The sequence below is a fragment of the Protopterus annectens genome, chromosome 2.part1 (assembly GCF_019279795.1).
Source record: "Protopterus annectens isolate FY-2018-M chromosome 2.part1, PAN1.0, whole genome shotgun sequence".
Classification (NCBI taxonomy): Eukaryota; Metazoa; Chordata; order Ceratodontiformes; family Protopteridae; genus Protopterus; species Protopterus annectens.
The window spans coordinates 1,719,753,515-1,719,771,962 of record NC_056729.1 but is presented as its reverse complement, the minus strand read 5'-3'; the positions used below and the strand labels follow the sequence as shown (position 1 = coordinate 1,719,771,962).

At 43.5% G+C, this 18,448-nt stretch overlaps 1 protein-coding gene across 5 annotated transcripts in view; it reads left to right on the top strand.

Moving 5' to 3' along the window:
• Positions 1-18,448, top strand: part of ECE1 (endothelin converting enzyme 1) — a 4,237,764-nt gene that overhangs the window by 3,453,961 nt on the left and 765,355 nt on the right. For all 5 annotated transcript variants that reach the window (XM_044063171.1, XM_044063172.1, XM_044063170.1 and 2 more), the window contains one exon: positions 587-690. In XM_044063171.1, coding sequence (XP_043919106.1) covers positions 587-690 — 104 coding nt within the window. The remainder of the gene's footprint in view (positions 1-586; positions 691-18,448) is intronic.

Sequence of the window (18,448 nt, the reverse complement as noted above, 5' to 3'; positions counted from 1 at the left end):
ATCAACTCCCGGTTTGTTAGACATATAGTTACTGGCATTAGGACCACTAAACTGTAGGTTTATGGAGGTTTTCACCTTATGTTTGAGATCGAGCAATTTCTGACTTAATGTAGACTCAAAGGAGTGTGTGTACTTGTGGGGGTAGAGCCCATCCCCCACACCTCTGGAGAGCAACATTTACATTTAGGTAATATTTCTCTTATAAATTCCTGCATCATCAATTATTCTTGTGTTGAATGAACACACAGGTATAATTTCTTCTGTGTAGATTCATATTACCAATGTATTGCATGGCTTGTTACTGTGATACGCTGTTTGCTATATCTAGAACAGCAAAACACGCTGAATATATAGATGATATCCTAATTTATGCGAAAAGCACACAAAGGAAAAATGTTAACTGTTTGCAAAACATTATTTTATAGACTTCACAATCAATGCTTCAGGGCATTATAGTGATGATTGTGAAGCAGTTTCAAATCATAATTTAGGGAGAGAGAAGTAGAGTCTTCCTGAGACAACAGCTTATATAAACAACGTCAAAATAAACTAAGTTATCAAGTTAACATTTCTTTTGTTATTGCAGTATGAAGTGGTACCAGAGCTCTATTTCCAGAATGTTCTGCAGTTCTACAACTTCTCAGCAAGGGTAACTGCTGACCAGCTTCGCAAGCCCCCAAATCGGGATCAGTAAGTTGTTTTTGTCTGATTCAGTGATAGTGTCCAGTAGTGGTCAGTTTAGAATTGTAGGAATATTCCAGTAAAGTCATCATAGTTCACATCAATACAGATCTGTTTTGAGCACAAGTGTCATAAAGCAGTGCATTTGCAGAGATATAGGTTTGCTTTTTTTCTTAATGTACATTAAACTTGCAGAATATTTTTGTCCTTCTAATGTAAAAGACCAAGATATGCAGAAGATTGTATGCTTTATATAAAAAGGCAATGCTTTTGAAATCATTTTAAAAAAAGCAGCATACTCTTTAGAGCTGAATGGTTAATTCATTCCTGAGGGTAAATCTCTGTGGCAGAATGTGTAAACCATAGCCACAGACAGCAGCAAAACTCAACATAACTAGTATGCCTGTGTATAAAATTATATACAAGTGCGTTCAGTGTGACACCAGACATATGGAGGATTATTCAGAGATTACTTTTAATTCTAATACAAAGGTGATCCAGGCAGAAAAGCTCCATCTGTAAAATTATAACAGTGAAAGTAAAAAAAAAAAAAAAAAAAACATTCTGTGGTGAAGGACGTTTGTCGGAAGTCAGTGTAATCTTCACAGAAAAACTTAAAATATTGATGAAGCAGTGATATAGATAAGTAAAGTAGTTTGAGGTATAGTGCATTGTAACAACCCTGCCGTGTGGGAAGTAAGTGGTATTTAGCAGTAAACAATAATGCTAGTTGAAAGCTTCTGCGTGATGAGCTTTTCTTATTATAGTAGCTAACTCTTTTCACAGCTACCCTGACCTGAATTTCCCATCTCCTGATGCATACAAATTTCTGGCCTGGACAGCTGTCACCTGAGCAGAATTGCTGTGCATGCAGGTTTCCAACCTACTTGTAAACACACATGTATATTTCAAACTGGAAAATTTACAGAAAGAAAATTAAATAAGCAAGATGTTATGTTGTCCTATCTCACCTTCATTCTAAAGATGTTATGTTGTCCTATATCACCTTCATTCTAAAGATGTTATGTTGTCCTATCTCACCTTCATTCTAAAGATGTTATGTTGTCCTGTTTCACCTTCACTCTAAAGATGTTATGTTGTCCTATCTCACCTTCATTCTAAAGATGTTATGTTGTCCTGTTTCACCTTCACTCTAAAGATGTTATGTTGTCCTATCTCACCTTCATTCTAAAGATGTTATGTTGTCCTATCTCACCTTCATAGGTTCATACTAGGCTATCTGCCCTAGGGCATTTATAAGCCTAGCCAGAGTGTGTTTGGCTTTCGCCACCTATTTTAAATTAATTTTGCTATGCCCTTTTTCGAGGTTAGTATACTGTGCCTCTGTCTAACAGTGACACAGAAGTGATACCCGGGGTAAACCTACGATCTCCCATCCACTCATCAAGATTCCTCTTGAAGAGAGTCAATGAGGGACTCTGCCTAACCTGGACTGGGATTTTATTCCAGAGTGAAGGGAGCCTCTGGGTTATGAATCTGTCCCTCCAGCATGTCCTATTTATTTCAGTGCTGAGGTTCAAGTCTCTCGCGTGCGAAGTTCGATGGGATTTGGATTTTCTGAGGTGCAGCATGTCCATTAATTCCGGGTTGGACATGGCTTTATATGTCAGACACAGATCGCCTCTGAGCAGGCGGTATGCCACTGAGTAGAGCTGGAGTTTCTTTAACCGGGCAGCATATGGCATCTGTTTGAGCCCTTTGATCCTCTTGGTGAGGTACTTTTGGGGTCTTTCCAGTTGCTGCAGGTGTCTGATAAGGTACATCCCAAAAGGGGCATTGTACTCAATTATGGGCCTGATGAGGGATGAGTAAAGAGGCACAATGACCTCCCCTGATCTAGATGTGAATCCCTTAATGATTAGGTGGGCTATATAAAATGTTTTTCTAAGCACTTTGGCCATGTGGTTGTCAAATGAGAGATTGCTATCAACTTGGGTCCCCAGGTCCCTAATTACTTCTTCTGTACTTAATGGATTACCACCTATGTGGTAATTTGTGGACACTTTGTTTTTGCCAAAGGGGGTGACTACACACTTTTTGGCGTTTAGCTTGAGGCCATGGCTCTGGCACCAGCTGTCTGTTTCTATGAGGCCCTTTTGTAGGATGCTTGTGTCGGCTGGAGAGTCGATTATGGCGCCCAGTTTGCATTCATCTGCGAACTTGGTCAGCCACAGTCCTTCCGTGTTGGCCTGTACCTCCGAGAAATATATACCGAACAAGAGAGGTCCCAGGACTGAGCCTTGTGGACGCCACTTGTAACTGGTTTGGAGTCTGACACGGCTCCAGCAATTCTAACCATGTGGGTTATGTCCTTGAGCCAGTTTGCAAACCATCTAGTGACATAGGGGTTTATATTTAAGCTGGTGAGCTTATCTATAATGCCCGAGTGGGGTATTGTATCGAAGGCTTTTGCGAGGTCCAGGTAGGCTGTGTGGACCACCTTCCCCTCGTCAATGGCCTTGGTGACTGTTTCAAAGAAATCAACCAGGTTTAAGAGGCAGGATCTACCCTTAACAAAGCCAAACTGGGTAGGATCCAGTGTCTGTAGGTCCCCAATATCTGTATTTATGAGGTCCATGATGATCCTTTCCATAGCTTTGCAGACCAAGCTAGTCAGGCTTATGGGGCGATAGTTTCCAGGATCCGTTGAGGCACCAACTTTGTGGAGAGGGACCAATGTTGCTGTACACCACTCTTTGGATACATATCCTGTAGTAAGGCTGAGATTGAACAGTAGTTTTATGTTTGGGTTTAGCTCTTCTTGGAGTTCATGTAGGGCACAGCCCGGGACACCGTCTGGTCCCATTGATGCTTTTGCTTTTCATTCTAAAGATGTTATGTTGTCCTATCTCACCTTCATTCTAAAAATGTTATGTTGTCCTATCTCACCTTCATTATAAAGATGTTATGTTGTCCTATCTCACCTTCATTATAAAGATGTTATGTTGTCCTATCTCACCTTCATTATAAAGATGTTATGTTGTCCTATCTCACCGTCATTCTAAAAATGTTATGTTGTCCTTTCTCACCTTCATTCTAAAGATGTTATGTCCTTTCTCGCCTTCATTCTAAAGATGTTGTTGTCCTATCTCACCTTCATTCTAAGGATGTTACGTTGTCCTATCTCACCTTCATTCTAAAGATGTTATGCCCTTTCTCGCCTTCATTCTAAAGATGTTATGTTGTCCTATCTCGCCTTCATTCTAAAGATGTTGTTGTCCTATCTCACCTTCATTCTAAGGATGTTACGTTGTCCTATCTCGCCTTCATTCTAAGGATGTTACATTGTCCTATCTCGCCTTCATTCTAAAGATTGTTACGTTGTCCTATCTCGCCTTCATTCTAAAGATGTTACGTTATCCTATCTCGCCTTCATTCTAAAGATGTTATGTTGTCCTATCTCGCCTTCATTCTAAATATGTTATGTTGTCTTATCTCGCCTTCATTCTAAAGATGTTACGTTGTCCTATCTCGCCTTCATTCTAAAGATGTTACAGTTTCATAGTTTAGTACTAGGCTATCTGCCCTGGGGCATTTATAAACCTAGCCATAGTGATGTGGCTTTCACCACCCCATGTAATGGTACAAAAGTGTACAGAATAGATTTAGAATACTGTGCCTCTGTCTAGTAGTGACACAGTGAAGACCCCCTTACATAATAGAATTAGTTTCTGTGCCTCTGTCTAGTAGTGACACAGAGATGACCCCCGGGGTAAACCTACGATCTCCCATCCACTCGTCAAGATTTCTCTTGAAGAGAGTCAGTGAGGGGCTCTGCCTAACATGAACTGGGACTCTGTTCCAGAGTATGGGAAGCCTCTAAGTTATGAATCTGTCCCTCCAGCATGTCCTATTCATATTTGTGCTGAGGTTTAAATCTTTAGCTCTCGTGGTTCTGATGGATTTGGATTTTTTAGGTGGAGCATGTCCATCAATTCCTGATTGGACATGGCCTTGTACGTCAGGCACAGATCACCTCTGAGTAGGCGGTATGCTACTGAATAGAGCTGGAGTTTCTTTAGTCTGGCAGCATATGACATATGTTGGAGACCCTTGATCCTCTTGGTGAGGTACTTTTGGGGTCTCTCCAGCTGTTGCAAGTGCCGGGTGAGGTACATACCAAATGTGGCATTGTACTCAATCATGGGCCTGATAAGGGAGGAGTACAGGGGTACAATGACCTCCTTTGATCTGGATGTGAATCCCTTCATGATAAGGTGGGCAAGGTAGAAAGTCTTTCTAACCACTTTGGCAACGTGGGTGTCAATTAAGAGGTCACTATCGACTTGGGTCCCCAGGTCTCTGATTACTTTTTCCGTACTCAGTGGGTTACTGTCTATGTGATAATTTGTGGGTACTTTGTTTTTCCCAAAGGGGATGACTATATATTTTTTGGCATTTAGTTTAAGGCTATGACTCCGGCACCAGTTGTCCGTTTCAGTGAGGCCTTTCTGTAGGATGCATGTTTTAGCTGGCGTATCGACTATGGCGCCTAGTTTGCAGTCATCTGCGACCTTTCTCAGCCACAACCCTCCCATGTTTGCTTTCACATCTAAGAAATAAATGCCGAACAAGAGGGGTCCCAGGACAGAGCCCTGTGGGACACCACTTGTGACTGGCTTTGAGTCTGACATGGCTCCAGCGATTTTGACTTTATGGGTTCTATCCTTTAGCCAGTTTGCAACCCATCTTGTGACACATGGATTTACATTTAAGCTGTTGAGCTTATCTATAATGCCTGAGTGGGGTATTGTGTCGAAAGCGTTAGCCAATTCCAGGTAGGCTGTATGGACTGCTTTGCCCTCGTCAATGGCTCTAGTGACTGTTTCAAAAAGTCAACCAGGTTCAAAAGGCAGGATCTGCCCTTTACAAAGCCGAACTGGTTGGGATCAAGTGTCTGTAGGTCCCCAATATCTCTGTTTATGAGTTCCATAATGATTCTTTCCATAGTTTTGCAGACCAGGCTGGTTAAGCTTATGGAGCGGTAGTTATCAGGGTCTGTAGAGATGCCTCCTTTGTGGAGTGGGACCACTGTTGCTGTACGCCAGTGTTCAGGTACATATCCTGTAGTAAGGCTAAGGTTAAATAGCAGTTTTATGTGCGGGTTTAGCTCCTCTTGGAGTTCACGTAGCACGCAACCCGGGATACCGTCAGGTCCCATTGATGCTATGTTTTTAGCTTTGCTGAGGGCGGTTCTCACCTGGACATCTGAGATGACAGGGAGGTTACATTCAGCTGGGATAAGTATTTCCTCTTTTGGGGGTGAGGGAGGGGAGAAATTTGTACTGAACCTGTCTGCCAGAATGTTGGCAATATCTGTGGGTTCAGTGTATTTTTTGTCATTGTGAACTAACTCTGAGCATATCTGAGGGTTTCCGCCCAGGTTTCTAACATAGCAGAAGAAGGTCTTGTGGTTATCTTTAGTGTACATAGCGATTTTTCTCTCAAAGTTGGCCTTGGATGTTTTTATGAGAGAACGTAGCTTTCTACTAGTGCTGATCAGAGATGCCTTCTCTTTATGGGATTTTGCTCTGACGTGCAGTAGCTTCCTTTTTTTGTTATACAATTTGTTTATGGCTGGGGTCCACCAGACAGGACATCTGCCCTTGGTGGAGAGGGTCTTGGTTTTGTTTGGGATTGCATGATCCATGCATTCTTGGAGATGTCCGTAGAAAGCATTTGTGAAGGATTCAGCATTGTGGGATGTGGTTTCCACTGGCCCAGTGGGCTTAAAGGATACCATCTCAGTCTTAAGAAGTGTAAAATCGGCTTTTGAGAAGTTTTTCACTGTAGTCTTTTTTGTTGGGGGTGGAGGTGGGATATGTATATCCAGGGTGATTAGTTTGTGGTCAGATCTCACTAGTGAGGGGTATACTTCCGGTGTGGAGCACTTTGCCCCCATGTTTGTGATGATCAGGTCTAGTATATTATCTCCCCTTGTGGGAAAGGTGACTAGCTGTTCCATTGCATTTGAATTTATGAATTCCAGGAACCTTTGAGCTAGGGCTAGAATATTGCACCCAGTCTATGTTAGGGTAGTTGATGTCTCCCAATATGATGGTGTTTGGTGAGACATTCATATCCTCCAATGTCTTCAGGAAGGCTGAATGGGGGTCCCTGAGATTGAGAGGGTGGTCTGTAACATGCTACCAGTTGTATAGCAGTTTTGCCTACGGTTAGTTGCACCTGGATGGTCTCTGATGCTTCATGTGTTGCCACTAACCTGGAGGTGTGGGTGTTCTTAATGAATATGGACACTCCCCCTCCCTTTTTGGTTTGGCCCGAGTTTTGGGGCCGAAAAGCATGATATGAGGTATAGCCTGGTAGCGCTGGGGTGCTCTCAGGAGCCTTGAACCAGGTTTCAGTGACTGCACAGACATCGATGTTCTCCATACTGAGGAGTACTTCGAGAGCCTGCATCTTGAGATTTAGACTTCTGGCGTTGAGCAGCATTACCCTTAATTTTTTTCCATTTTTGTTTTCTAAGGAGGTGGGTTTGTCTTTTGAGCCTTGCCTTAAAAAAGGCACTATGGGGGTGGCAAGAGCCTTAGGCAATATCCGGAAGCCCAGTGGTGACAGATGCAAGCCGCCCCTTGCGAAGCAGCGTGGCTTGTCCAGCATGTCATCCCAAGCAGACAGACATTGGATCCCCCTAGAATGACACCAGTAATTGAGCCAATTATTAAAGCTGATCATCTTGTCTTTGTATTGTGGCATCATTCTTGGTGAGGGCAAGATGCTGCTTAGGTTCAGGGTCATACCAGCCTGGGCTACATAATCAGAGAGCTCCTCTGTGTCTCTTTTCATGTAGTCCAGGGAGGTGCGTCTCGGGTCATTCACGCCAGCATGGACAATGACGGAGTCATATTTGTACTTGCTTTGGAGTGACCTGAGTGCGTGTGTTATGTGGCGGATCCTAGCTCCCGATAGGCAGCTCACCATTGCCCTCTCCTTGTTTAGCCTGGTAAGTGGAACGTCAGTGTGTCTGACTATAGATTCACGTATTACTAGTGTATCAGGCATAGTGTTTGGCCTTAAGGGCTGTGATTGTTTGACACACTGATTTATTGAAGTATGTGTTGCATGTGTTGTGTTTTGAGGTGGTGGATTTTTGGGTGTGTGCTTTGGGAGCCTTTGTTGTTTTGGTAAGTTCTTTGTTAGACCCTCCGAGTATGTCTTTGTGTTATTATGTGTTTGGTTTGCAGTTGTGGTAGGTCTATGTGGGACTGGGTTTGCTGTGTGTGTGGTTACCTTCTCCTCCTGTCTGGTCTTGCCAGTCCTGAGTTGAGAGAGTTCAGCCTCCAGTTTGGCTATATAGTTGCATCTCTCACAGGTATTTGTGTTTGTTGGGTGGAGGAGAGGGTTGTCTGTGTACATGAGACAATTGTAGCATTGTCTCAAGATTCCCAGATTAACCAGCTGAACCGGAGAGGATGCTAGTAATCTACCACTCGACATGCTAGAATATTATAAGGGAGTGTTGTGCCTTTAAGGGAAGTGGGTACTCACAGGGGTGGTAGGTGGATGTAGTGCTTTCTTTAGTTTGAGAGTGCTTACTTAGAAGAGAGGTTTTGAGAACAAGTGCTAGGCGTATAATAAAGCGAGTAGACTGATTATTATAAGAGTAGAGCTTCCTTAACGGAAAATTTGAAGAGCAGACTTGGCGGAGCCAGAAAAAGTTTAACCTTGTTTAACCACAGGGAACTTCAGAAGAGCTAGAAATGGTCCAAAACAACCAATTACTACAAGCTCTTGTGCTGAGGTCACTCCTTCAGGGACAGATAGGCTGCTCAAGGCTCCCCACTCCCACTGGTGAGCAAAGAAACTTCCTTCTATCCAAGTAAGGCAATGGACAACACAGGAACTACACCACAGCCCAGAATACAGCAAAGCCTGTATACTGGTCTAACCTAGTCGAGGAGAGGCGGGAAAACAAGGATATTTTTTTTGTTTTTTTTGTTTTTGAGATAGAAAGCGCACAGAAATGCAGTAAACAGTAATAAATCAGTTACACAGGCTAGCACACTTTACTGGGCAGCCTCAACAGTTAAATTTAACAAACAAACAAACTTTCGACCAAATGTAACTTTAAGTGCAGGATAATATATAATGCAACAAACAGCTAAAAAACAGTTTAAGCTTGTTTAAAGTAAGCAAGAGAAGGTATTTTAGGTAAAAAAAACAGCAAAAAATACTTAAATCAGGAAAGTAGTCGCTTTTCTCAGTTCTCTGCTGCTAGGACCACTCTGCAGGACCACAAGGAGCTGTTTCTGAGTAGTATATCTCGCCTTCATTCTAAAGATGTTACGTTGTCCTATCTCGCCTTCATTCTAAAGATGTTACGTTGTCCTATCTCACCTTCATTCTAAAGATGTTACGTTGTCCTATCTCACCTTCATTCTAAAGATGTTAAGTTGTCCTATCTCACCTTCATTCTAAAGATGTTATGTTGTCCTATTTCACCTTCATTCTTTGCTGGTTGGGTTCGGAACCGAACATCGGTTCCAACTCGTCCTAATTCAGAAGCTCGACAGCTTCCACTGGCTCGAGGCTATACCCTATCCCATGATACTCAGGGAATATTACCCAGATCTCGTTTGCTGCTCAAGCAGATCGGGTGACTTCCACACTGCCTCCTGGCTAAGTGAACATTTTCTTATTTATATTTCTTTTTCCTCCTTTTTAGAGTTATTTCTTAACGTTTTTACAGTTAATGCCTAGCAGGATTATTAATCCGCTAGTTGGCTGTTTCATTCTGTTTGTGTTGTTTGGCCGTTGCGTTGTCGTTCATTAGGCCTGTTTGTGTTGTCATTTAAACCTATCCCTGCCAAGCTTGTTGTATCCTTAGAATGTAGCTCATTTAAGTTAGAGGGCTTCTGATGGCCCGTTTAACTTAGAGAGCCATTCCCCTTCCTTTCGTGTTATTTTCCCGTTGTTTGTTGAGTCACCCTGCTAGACAGGGGTCCGGGGAAGTAAATAGTGTGGGAAGAAATAGCCAGGAAATTGTTATGGCTAAGCTTGTATACTCCCTAGGGCCGATAGCCTAGTACCAACCTATGAACCTATAAGTTAGAGGACTGCTCCCTTGTTTCTAACAGAAGTCCATTTAAATTAGAGGACTTCATCCCCTTATTAAAAAAAAATATATATATATACATATACATATATATATATATATATATATATATATATATATATATATAGGTCTAGGACTATTCATTGAAAGCACATTTGACTGTGCACACTTCACTGAAACGCATTTCACTGAAAGTTATGTATGGCCTTGTCCCCACTGTAGTGCGACCCTGGAGTTAGTATATATAGTAAGGGGGGTGTGGGGCATAGCCCCCACCTATTTTAAATATTTTGAACTATATACATGGACACTTGCAATTCCAATAAATTACTTTTTTCTGAACATAAAATATATCCAAACTATATATATATATATATATATATATATATATATATATATATATATATATATATGTATAGATAGTATTATTAAGTTTCCTTTTTGATTAACGAGTTAGTGTTCTCTGTAGCTTATCGATCTTGATTTATATATTGTTGAACTTTGTGTTAGTCTTCTGGGTGTTAAAATGTTCTTGTTAAACTACTGCGTAGTTAGTTTTTTGTGTAACTTCAATATGTCTAAGGATTCTAAGGAACCAAAACCGTCTGGTTTCAAGAAGTGTGATAAATGCTACCAAAAAATGTCCCTGGCAGACAGGCACACCAGTTGTGTTTACTGCCTGGGTGCCCTCCACCTACAAGAATCCTGCTCCTTTTGTCATGCATTTAGCTCCAGGGTGTTGCTGGAGCACAGGAACACATTTGATTGTAAGAGGCTTACTGCAAACCCCTTTTACAGAAGCTCTAGAAGGGACTCAGAGCTCTAAATCTAAACCTGGCAAATCCCCTTCTTCATCTAAATCGGAGAAGTTGGGCAAAAGAACTTCAACCTTGGATCTATCTTCAGAGCCACCTAAAAGAATCTTAATTCAATCTGGCTTGTAACCAAGGGCTCTTGGTTCCAAAAAGTCTCCCTCATTGACTCCAATTGCAGTTCCGGAGCCGATGAGTATTAGTTTTGGAGCTGGTCCCCAGTATTGGAGCCAGTAACTTCGATTCTAAAATCTCCAGTCCTCCAAAGGGCATGGTCTCCATCCATATCCTCCTGATCCTCCAGAAATTTATCAGATGATTTGGAGTAAGTGTTGAGGAGACTCCTCAGTACACCGTAGCTGACTCTGACCCAGAAGGAACCGGAGCCAACAAAGACCTCTTCTTTCTGTTCGGTTCCTCCTCTGACTCGACCTGGGGTTTCGGAGCGGGAGCACTTGGACCCGATCGCAGTGGAAACGTTGGCACCGATATCTCCAACAGGATCATCGGTTCCGACATCTGCTGTGACTTCCTCAGTTCCATCGGAATTCGAGGAGTCTAGGAGCAGACGCTTTCCCGTCGAGTCCGGGGAGGAGAGTCTGATTGGACAGCTGTCCAAGCCGATTCTACCTCTTGGGGCTTCAGCGAGGTTGAGCTCTTCTCCTACATCAGCTTGGAAGCCAACCGCTTTGCTGTGGGGTCGATCTTCCGGGTCTTCGGAGCCGGGGACCACCTCAGAGCGGGGTGAGGGGACTTTTGAGCTGATGGAGAGAGTGCTGTCATTTCAGACTGCTCCACTCTCTGGTGCAAATGCTCTTCCCCCAGATGCGCTTGTCTGCCTCAGCACCATCACCCCCCCCCCCCCACAAGCACAGAGACTCTAAGCCCCAGGAAGCCCCGGCGAGTGAAACTATCTCTTCCGAGTCTTCCCCAGAGTGCCCCCCTGAGGAGGTCCCATGGAAGAGATTGTGCAAGAGGTAGCACATAGACTCCCGGAAGAGTCTATCACCTCAGACACCGATTTGTATGAGTCAGAAGGTTCCCCACAGTGGGCGGCCATGGTGGTGCAGCAGTTAGCATTTCTGCCTCACAGCAAGGGGTTCTCGGGTTCAATCCTCGGCTGGGATGCCTTCTGTGCGGAGTCTGCATGTCCTCCCTGTGGTCGCGTGGCTTTTCTCCGGGTGCTCCGGTTTCCTTCCACATCCCAAAGACATGCTGTAGGGGGATTGGACACACTAATTGGCCCTAGGTGTGCATGTGTGTGCCTTCTGTGGAAGGTTGGGCTCCGGGCTGGCAACTCGACACTGTAAAACTCCACTGCCAATCGTGTGCGGACAGGTAATCTGCTGTGGCGACCCCTAACCGGGAAAAGCCAAAAGAAGAAGAAGGGTCCCCAAAGTCCCCATCTAAAGATGTCTCCTTTGCAAACATCCTAGAGATTAAGCAAGAGGCGTGGCTGGAAGCCCATCAATCCTTCTGAGGACAAGTCAGTCTACCTGGAAGCTTTTAGGTCTCGCCCCTCCACCTCTAGTGTGACTCATTTTGATCAGTTGATGAATGTAATTAGTTGGAAGGCGTGGGGCTCTTTGGATTCAGTGGAACCTGTTCCGAGGAGGCCAAACAGATTCATTGCAGCACCTGCAGAAAAAGATTTTCTCCGTAAGGGCGTCCCAGTAGATGCTATGGTAATGTTTGCGGCCACAATGAAAGAATTGTCAGAGACTTCCTTGTCTGTTCATCCACTGAACAAAGACTCTTGAACGATGGACAGATATGGTAAGCATATTTTTTCTTCAGCAGCATTTACACTTAGATCGCTGAATTACCTGACCCGTTTTATGAGACTACAGAGGGATCTACTTTAAGAGCTAGGAGATACTCCTTCAAGGTACTGTAGCTGCAGGGGCTTCAGATAAGGTTTCCTTGCAGCTCTCCACCTTAAACTCCATGGTAAACTTCTCCATGTGACTGATTTCTTACACAGCCAATGGAGCGAGCAGGGCAGTGGGTTACAGGAATCTTCTCAAGGAGACATTCCTGGATCCGCTTATGTAATTTTGCTGAACTCTTTAAGTCTTACTTCATTAACGCCCCTTTTGATGGCTCATCCTTGTTCGAGCCCAAAGTTAGAGACCTTGGCCAGGTGCGAACAAGAGGGAAAGATTCTATCTTCCGTGGGAGTCCATTTTTCCCTTCCCACTAGACCTTATCCTAGAGGTCAGAAGGGGGGAAAGATGTGGTTCCGCAAGTCCCAAAGAGCCTTTCCTGATGCACCTGGTGATTCTTCCCCTAGAGGCAGAGGGGGAAGTAACTTTGGAAGATGCTGACCTCACGGCAGAGGGGGTCCACAAAACCAGGGAGACAGGGACTCCTTCCTTGGAAAGCCCTTTCAGCGTTCCTGAGAGGAGGCCCATCTGTCTGACTCTGGAGGCAGTCGGGGGTCGCTTCTCATTGTACCCAAATGCCTGGCTAGAAATTACACAAGACAAATGGGTGCAAACGATCATATCCAGAGGTTATTACATACCCTTTTCCTCTCCTCCATCAGAAAAAAAGTCAGTCCCAGATGTTCCACCCAGTCAAAGGGATTATGCAACTCTAGAGGTACAGAAGTTGCTAGACAAATAGTTATCCAAAATGTGCCCGCAGACCAGATTGGATCCGGAACTTACTCAAGGTTCTTTTTAGTTCTGAAGAAGACAGGAGACTGGAGGCCCATTCTGGATCTCGGCAGACTAATCAAGTCCATCAAAAAATCTAAGTTCCGGATGGTGACACTGCAGTCGATACTCCCCTTTCTGGGGCAAGATGATTGGATGTGCTCAATAGATCTCCAGGATGCGTGTTACCATATAAAAATGGACAGGCAATCCAGGAGACATTTGTGTGTTAGGCTGGGAGCCAGTCACTACCAGTTTTGAGCTCTGTCCTTTGGTCCCCGTACAGCCCCTATAGTGTTTAAATGCATGGCAGTAGTTACGGCCCACTTGAGGCATCTAGGAATTCCATGTGTTTCCATACCTAGACGACTGGCTCCTAACCGCCACCACCAAGCACCTCCTAATAAAAGGACCAAAACCATTCTCCTGTGTTCTCAACTAGGCATTACAGTCATCATCTTTTTTCGGCTGTTCCCGTTAGGGGTCGCCACAGCGGATCACCTGTTTCCATTTCTTCCTGTCCTCTGCATCTTGCTGTGTCACACCAACCACCTGCATGTCCTCGTTCACCACATTCATAAACCTTATGTTAAGCCTTCCTCTTTTCCTGTTACCTGGTAGCTTCATCCTTATCATCTTTTTCCTGAATATACTCAGCATCCCTCCTCAACACATGTCCAAACCAACATATTCTTGCCTCTCTGGCTTTGTCTCCAAACCTTCCAACCTGGGCTGACCCTCTAATATACTTATTCCTAATCCTGTCCACCTTCGTCACTCCCAGTGCAAATCTTAACATCTTTAACTCTGCCACATCCAGCTCAAATTCCTGCCTTTTTGTCAATGCCACTGTCTCCAACCCATATAACATAGCTGGTCTCACTACCCTCTTGTAGACCTTCCCTTTCACTCTCTTACAGGTACTCGTCTGTCACAAATCACTCCTGACACTCCACTCCATCCTGCCTGTACTCTCTTCTTCACCTCTCTTCCACACTCACCGTTACTCTGAACTATTGACCCCAAGTATTTAAACTCATCCACCTTCGCCACCTCTACTCAGTGCATCCTCACCATTCTTCTATCCTCCCTGTCATTCACATACATATATTCTGTCTTAGTCCTGCTGACCTTCATTCCTCTTCTCTCTAGAGCATATCTCCATCTATCCAGGGTCTCCACCTGTTCCCTACTCTCACTACAGATCACAATGTCATCTGCAAACATCATAGTCCATGGGGACTCCTGTCTGATCTCGTTTGTCAACCTGTCCATCATCATTGCAAATAAGAAATGGCTCAGAGCTGATCCTTGATGTAACCCCACCTCCACCTTAAACCCATCCGTCACTCCCACCGCAGACCTCACCACTGTCACACTACCCTCGTACATATCCTGTACCACTCTTACATACTTCTCTGACACTCCTGACTTCCTCATACAATACCACAACTCCTCTCTAGGCACCCTGTCATATGCTTTCTCTAAGTCTACAAAAACACAATGCAACTCCTTTTGACATTCTCTGTACTTCTCCATCAACACACTCTATTACAGTAAACTTCAAAAAAATCTGCCTTGTTTGTATCACAGCATTTTATATTCTTAGGCACAGAATTAGACTCGAGAAAAATGTTGGCCAAACTTACTCCAGAGAGGATTCAGTCCCTTCACCACCAAATCGAGAATCTTTTGTGCAAAAGGAAAGCTCAGGCAAAAAACTGTCTTTCAGGTTCATGGCACCATGGTGGCTGCAATTATTTTGATACCTCTAGTGCGTTTACACATGAGAGTTCTTCAATGGCTGTTCTCTTCCCAGTGGTCCATGCAAGATCTACCACTGTCACACAAGATTGTCATCAAAGAATCCTGCAAAAAGGATCTACGCTGGTGGCTTCATTCAACTCAATTGACTATAGGCTGACCATTTGTCTTCCCACAACCAGTAGCTACAGTGACCATGGACGCTTCTCAGGGTGGGGGGTGGGGGGGGGCATTATCTGGGAAAGACTATCCAAGGCATCTGGCAGTAACACGAGAACCACTTACATATCAATGTCCTAGAGATAAGAGCGGTACTGTCCGCGTTGCAAGCATTCCAAGACTCACTCCCGATAGGAGCAATTGCAGTTTAGACAGACATGTCAATAGTGTGGTACATAAACAAGGTGGAACCACATCCTACCCTTTATGTCGAGAGGCACAAAGAGTATGGCAATGAGCAGTCTCTTCTCAATGTTTTCTGATAGCAACACACATCCCGGGGAAATCCATCGTGATACCAAACTCAGCAGAGCTATTCTGATGTTTCACTAATGGTCCCTAAAACAAGAGGTTGCAGAATAGCTTTTCCACCAATGGGGCCAGCCCTGCTGCGACATTTTCGCCACATCCATGAATGCCAAACACAGCAACTACCTTGCCCTGATTCCCCTTCCCTGGCAGTTGCCAAGGGGTGTGCTCATACACGATTGGCCCCCAGGACTCCTTTACACTTTCCCTCCTTTTCCCCTGATACCCAAGGTTTTTCAGAAAGCCAACACATTGAAAAGCACAGTAATTCTCATTGCACCATACTGACCTCGGCAAATTTAGTTCCCCTTTCTGTGGCCCCATCTGCAGAAGGAACTGTGAATTCTGGACCCAGTTCCAGACCTTATTCATTGGGGACATTTCATTCATCTGTACAAACCTTAAAATTGACAGCTTGGCTGCTCCAGTTCCACAAATAGCCAGGCTCCATGACATCTCCCCTGCAGTTAGACATATATTGATTTCATGTCACAAGGCATCAACTAGAAAATTATACTCTAGTAAATGGAAAAGATTTTCACACTGATCTTCTAAAAACAATATAGATACCTTTGCAGCCCCCATCACAGCAGTGTTAGACTTTCTTGCTAAACTTTAATGAGGGTGCAGCAGCAGCTACAATTAGAGTGCAGTTAGACGCTATATCAAATTTTCATATTGGGGAAATGGGACTAAGAATCATGACCCACAGACTCTGTAAAGCCTTTCTAAAACGTACCTTCTTAATAAGGCCTCCAGTGAAAGAACCTCCAGCTCCATGGGACCTAAATTTTGTAGTATCCTCTTTAAGTCTATGTCCCTTCGAACATGCATCATCATGTGACTTCATTTTTGTCATGGAAGACAGCATTATTGGTGGCCTTCACCTCGGCCAGGCGAGTGTCTGAACTCCAAGCTTCATCTATATGTCCTCCATACATAATTTTTCATAAAGATAGTATCCTTACAGACCCAACATTTCCTTTCTACCGAAGGTGTGCTCAGAGACCAACCTAAATCAATCCATTGACTTACCAGTTTTTTCTCAAACTACGACAACTAGGCAGAATATAGATTACACCAGTTGGACATACATAGACAACTGCATTTCTCCATGCATAGAACTAAAGATTTCAGAAAGTCGGACCAGCTTTGTGTGTCCTTTTCAGACAGAAAGAAAATTTCCAGTGTCAAAGGTCACACACTGCATCTCCTATGCATACAATTCTCAAAAGAGACCGCTGCCAGGCATAGTGAAAGGCCATTCGACAAGAGCTGTTTCAATGTCTGCCTTCCAGGCCAGGCTTCTTATGGATTCCATTTGTGTAGCAGCAACATGTGTAAAGCCTCATACCTTTATCACTCATTACAAAGTAGATTAGGCCTCCAGAAACAGGGCCTCCTTTGAGTCCACTGTTCTGAAGAGTGTTTTTCCTTGAGCCACCCAAGAAAGAAGGTGCTAGGGATGCTGTCCCAACCAGCATAGAATGAAGGCGAGATAGGACAACATAACATAAAGAAGTTATGTACTCACCATAACGTTCCATGTTTGTTGTCCATCTCGCCTTCATTATTGCATCCCACCCTCCTTCCGTTGCCTTTGCTCCTGGAGGATCGGGTGGACATTTTCTTATTTTGTTTGGATTTATGGCATCTCTGATTCTCTTCTTGAGTCTTGTATAGACATATTGGTTTAATCATAGGTAAATAATCATGCTTTCGCTTACAAACATGATCTGTGTAATCTTCCCTGAGCTTCATGGGATAGGATATAGCTTCGAGCCAGTGGAAACTCTCGAGCTTTTTAATTAGGTCAAGTCAGAACTGATGCTTGGTTCCGAACCCAACCAGCATAGAATTAAGGTGAGATGGACAACAAACATGGAACGTTATGGTAAGTGCATAACTTATTATACAATGACTGGCCATTAACATTCCAAAACGTGCACACTGATTGGCCAGCCCAACCAGCGTGCCCCTTTTAAATCAGAGAATATACCAACAGGAAGTGGTCCGGTCGCCCAGACTTTTTTCCATTGGTATAGTCTTTAAATTTTATTTTTATTTCTTAAAAAAATAAAAATAAAATCTGTAGTCCGGACTCAGGACATACCAGAGAGGCAGCAAAGACGAAATACTAGAGAAATCAGGTACATTAGTTAAAAGTAAACAAACGCACCTGATTTCCCTAGTATTTCGTCCATGCTGTCTCTCTCCTACCCCTAAACTGCCCTAAATTTTTTTTTTTTTTTAATTAAAAAAAAAAAACAAAAGAAAAACAGAGCAACAGAAATCTTTTTTCTCCATTGCTTACTTTCCCGGGCACTGATGTACTGGGTATGCGTGGGAACACAAGTCCCAAACGCATGCGCAGTACATCAGATAAGGCTCAAGGAAATGTCCAGCAGAGGAAGGACAGCACATCGCCCTTATGCAAAGACATTATTTAAGAAAAATAAGTATTTTTTCTTAAGTAATGTCATTGTATAATAGCAATAACCCCCGTCTGGGTGTGGGCAATGCTGGATTTACCTATGGTTGTCTTTGGTCACTCGGGCTTAGCCCTCGTGACCAAACCACACCAACCGTTGGTAAATCCAACATTGCCCACACCCAGATGTGGGTTATTGCTATATTATTCAACACACAATCCTCTCTGCAGTGGTGACATTAATATGCTAGCCAGATGTAATGGTAATGTTATATTGAACAAGTAATTTAGCATTATGTAAATTTATTGTTTTACAATTACCGAAACAATTATTATGTCTATAACCACAGTAGAAATACACTAACCATTAGTGAGACTTTTGTTCATGTAGATGTGCTCTTCAAGCAGTTACTCCATTTTATGAAATGTTTGCATAATTATGAATGGTATGCTCATCTGCATCTTTAATGGGGAA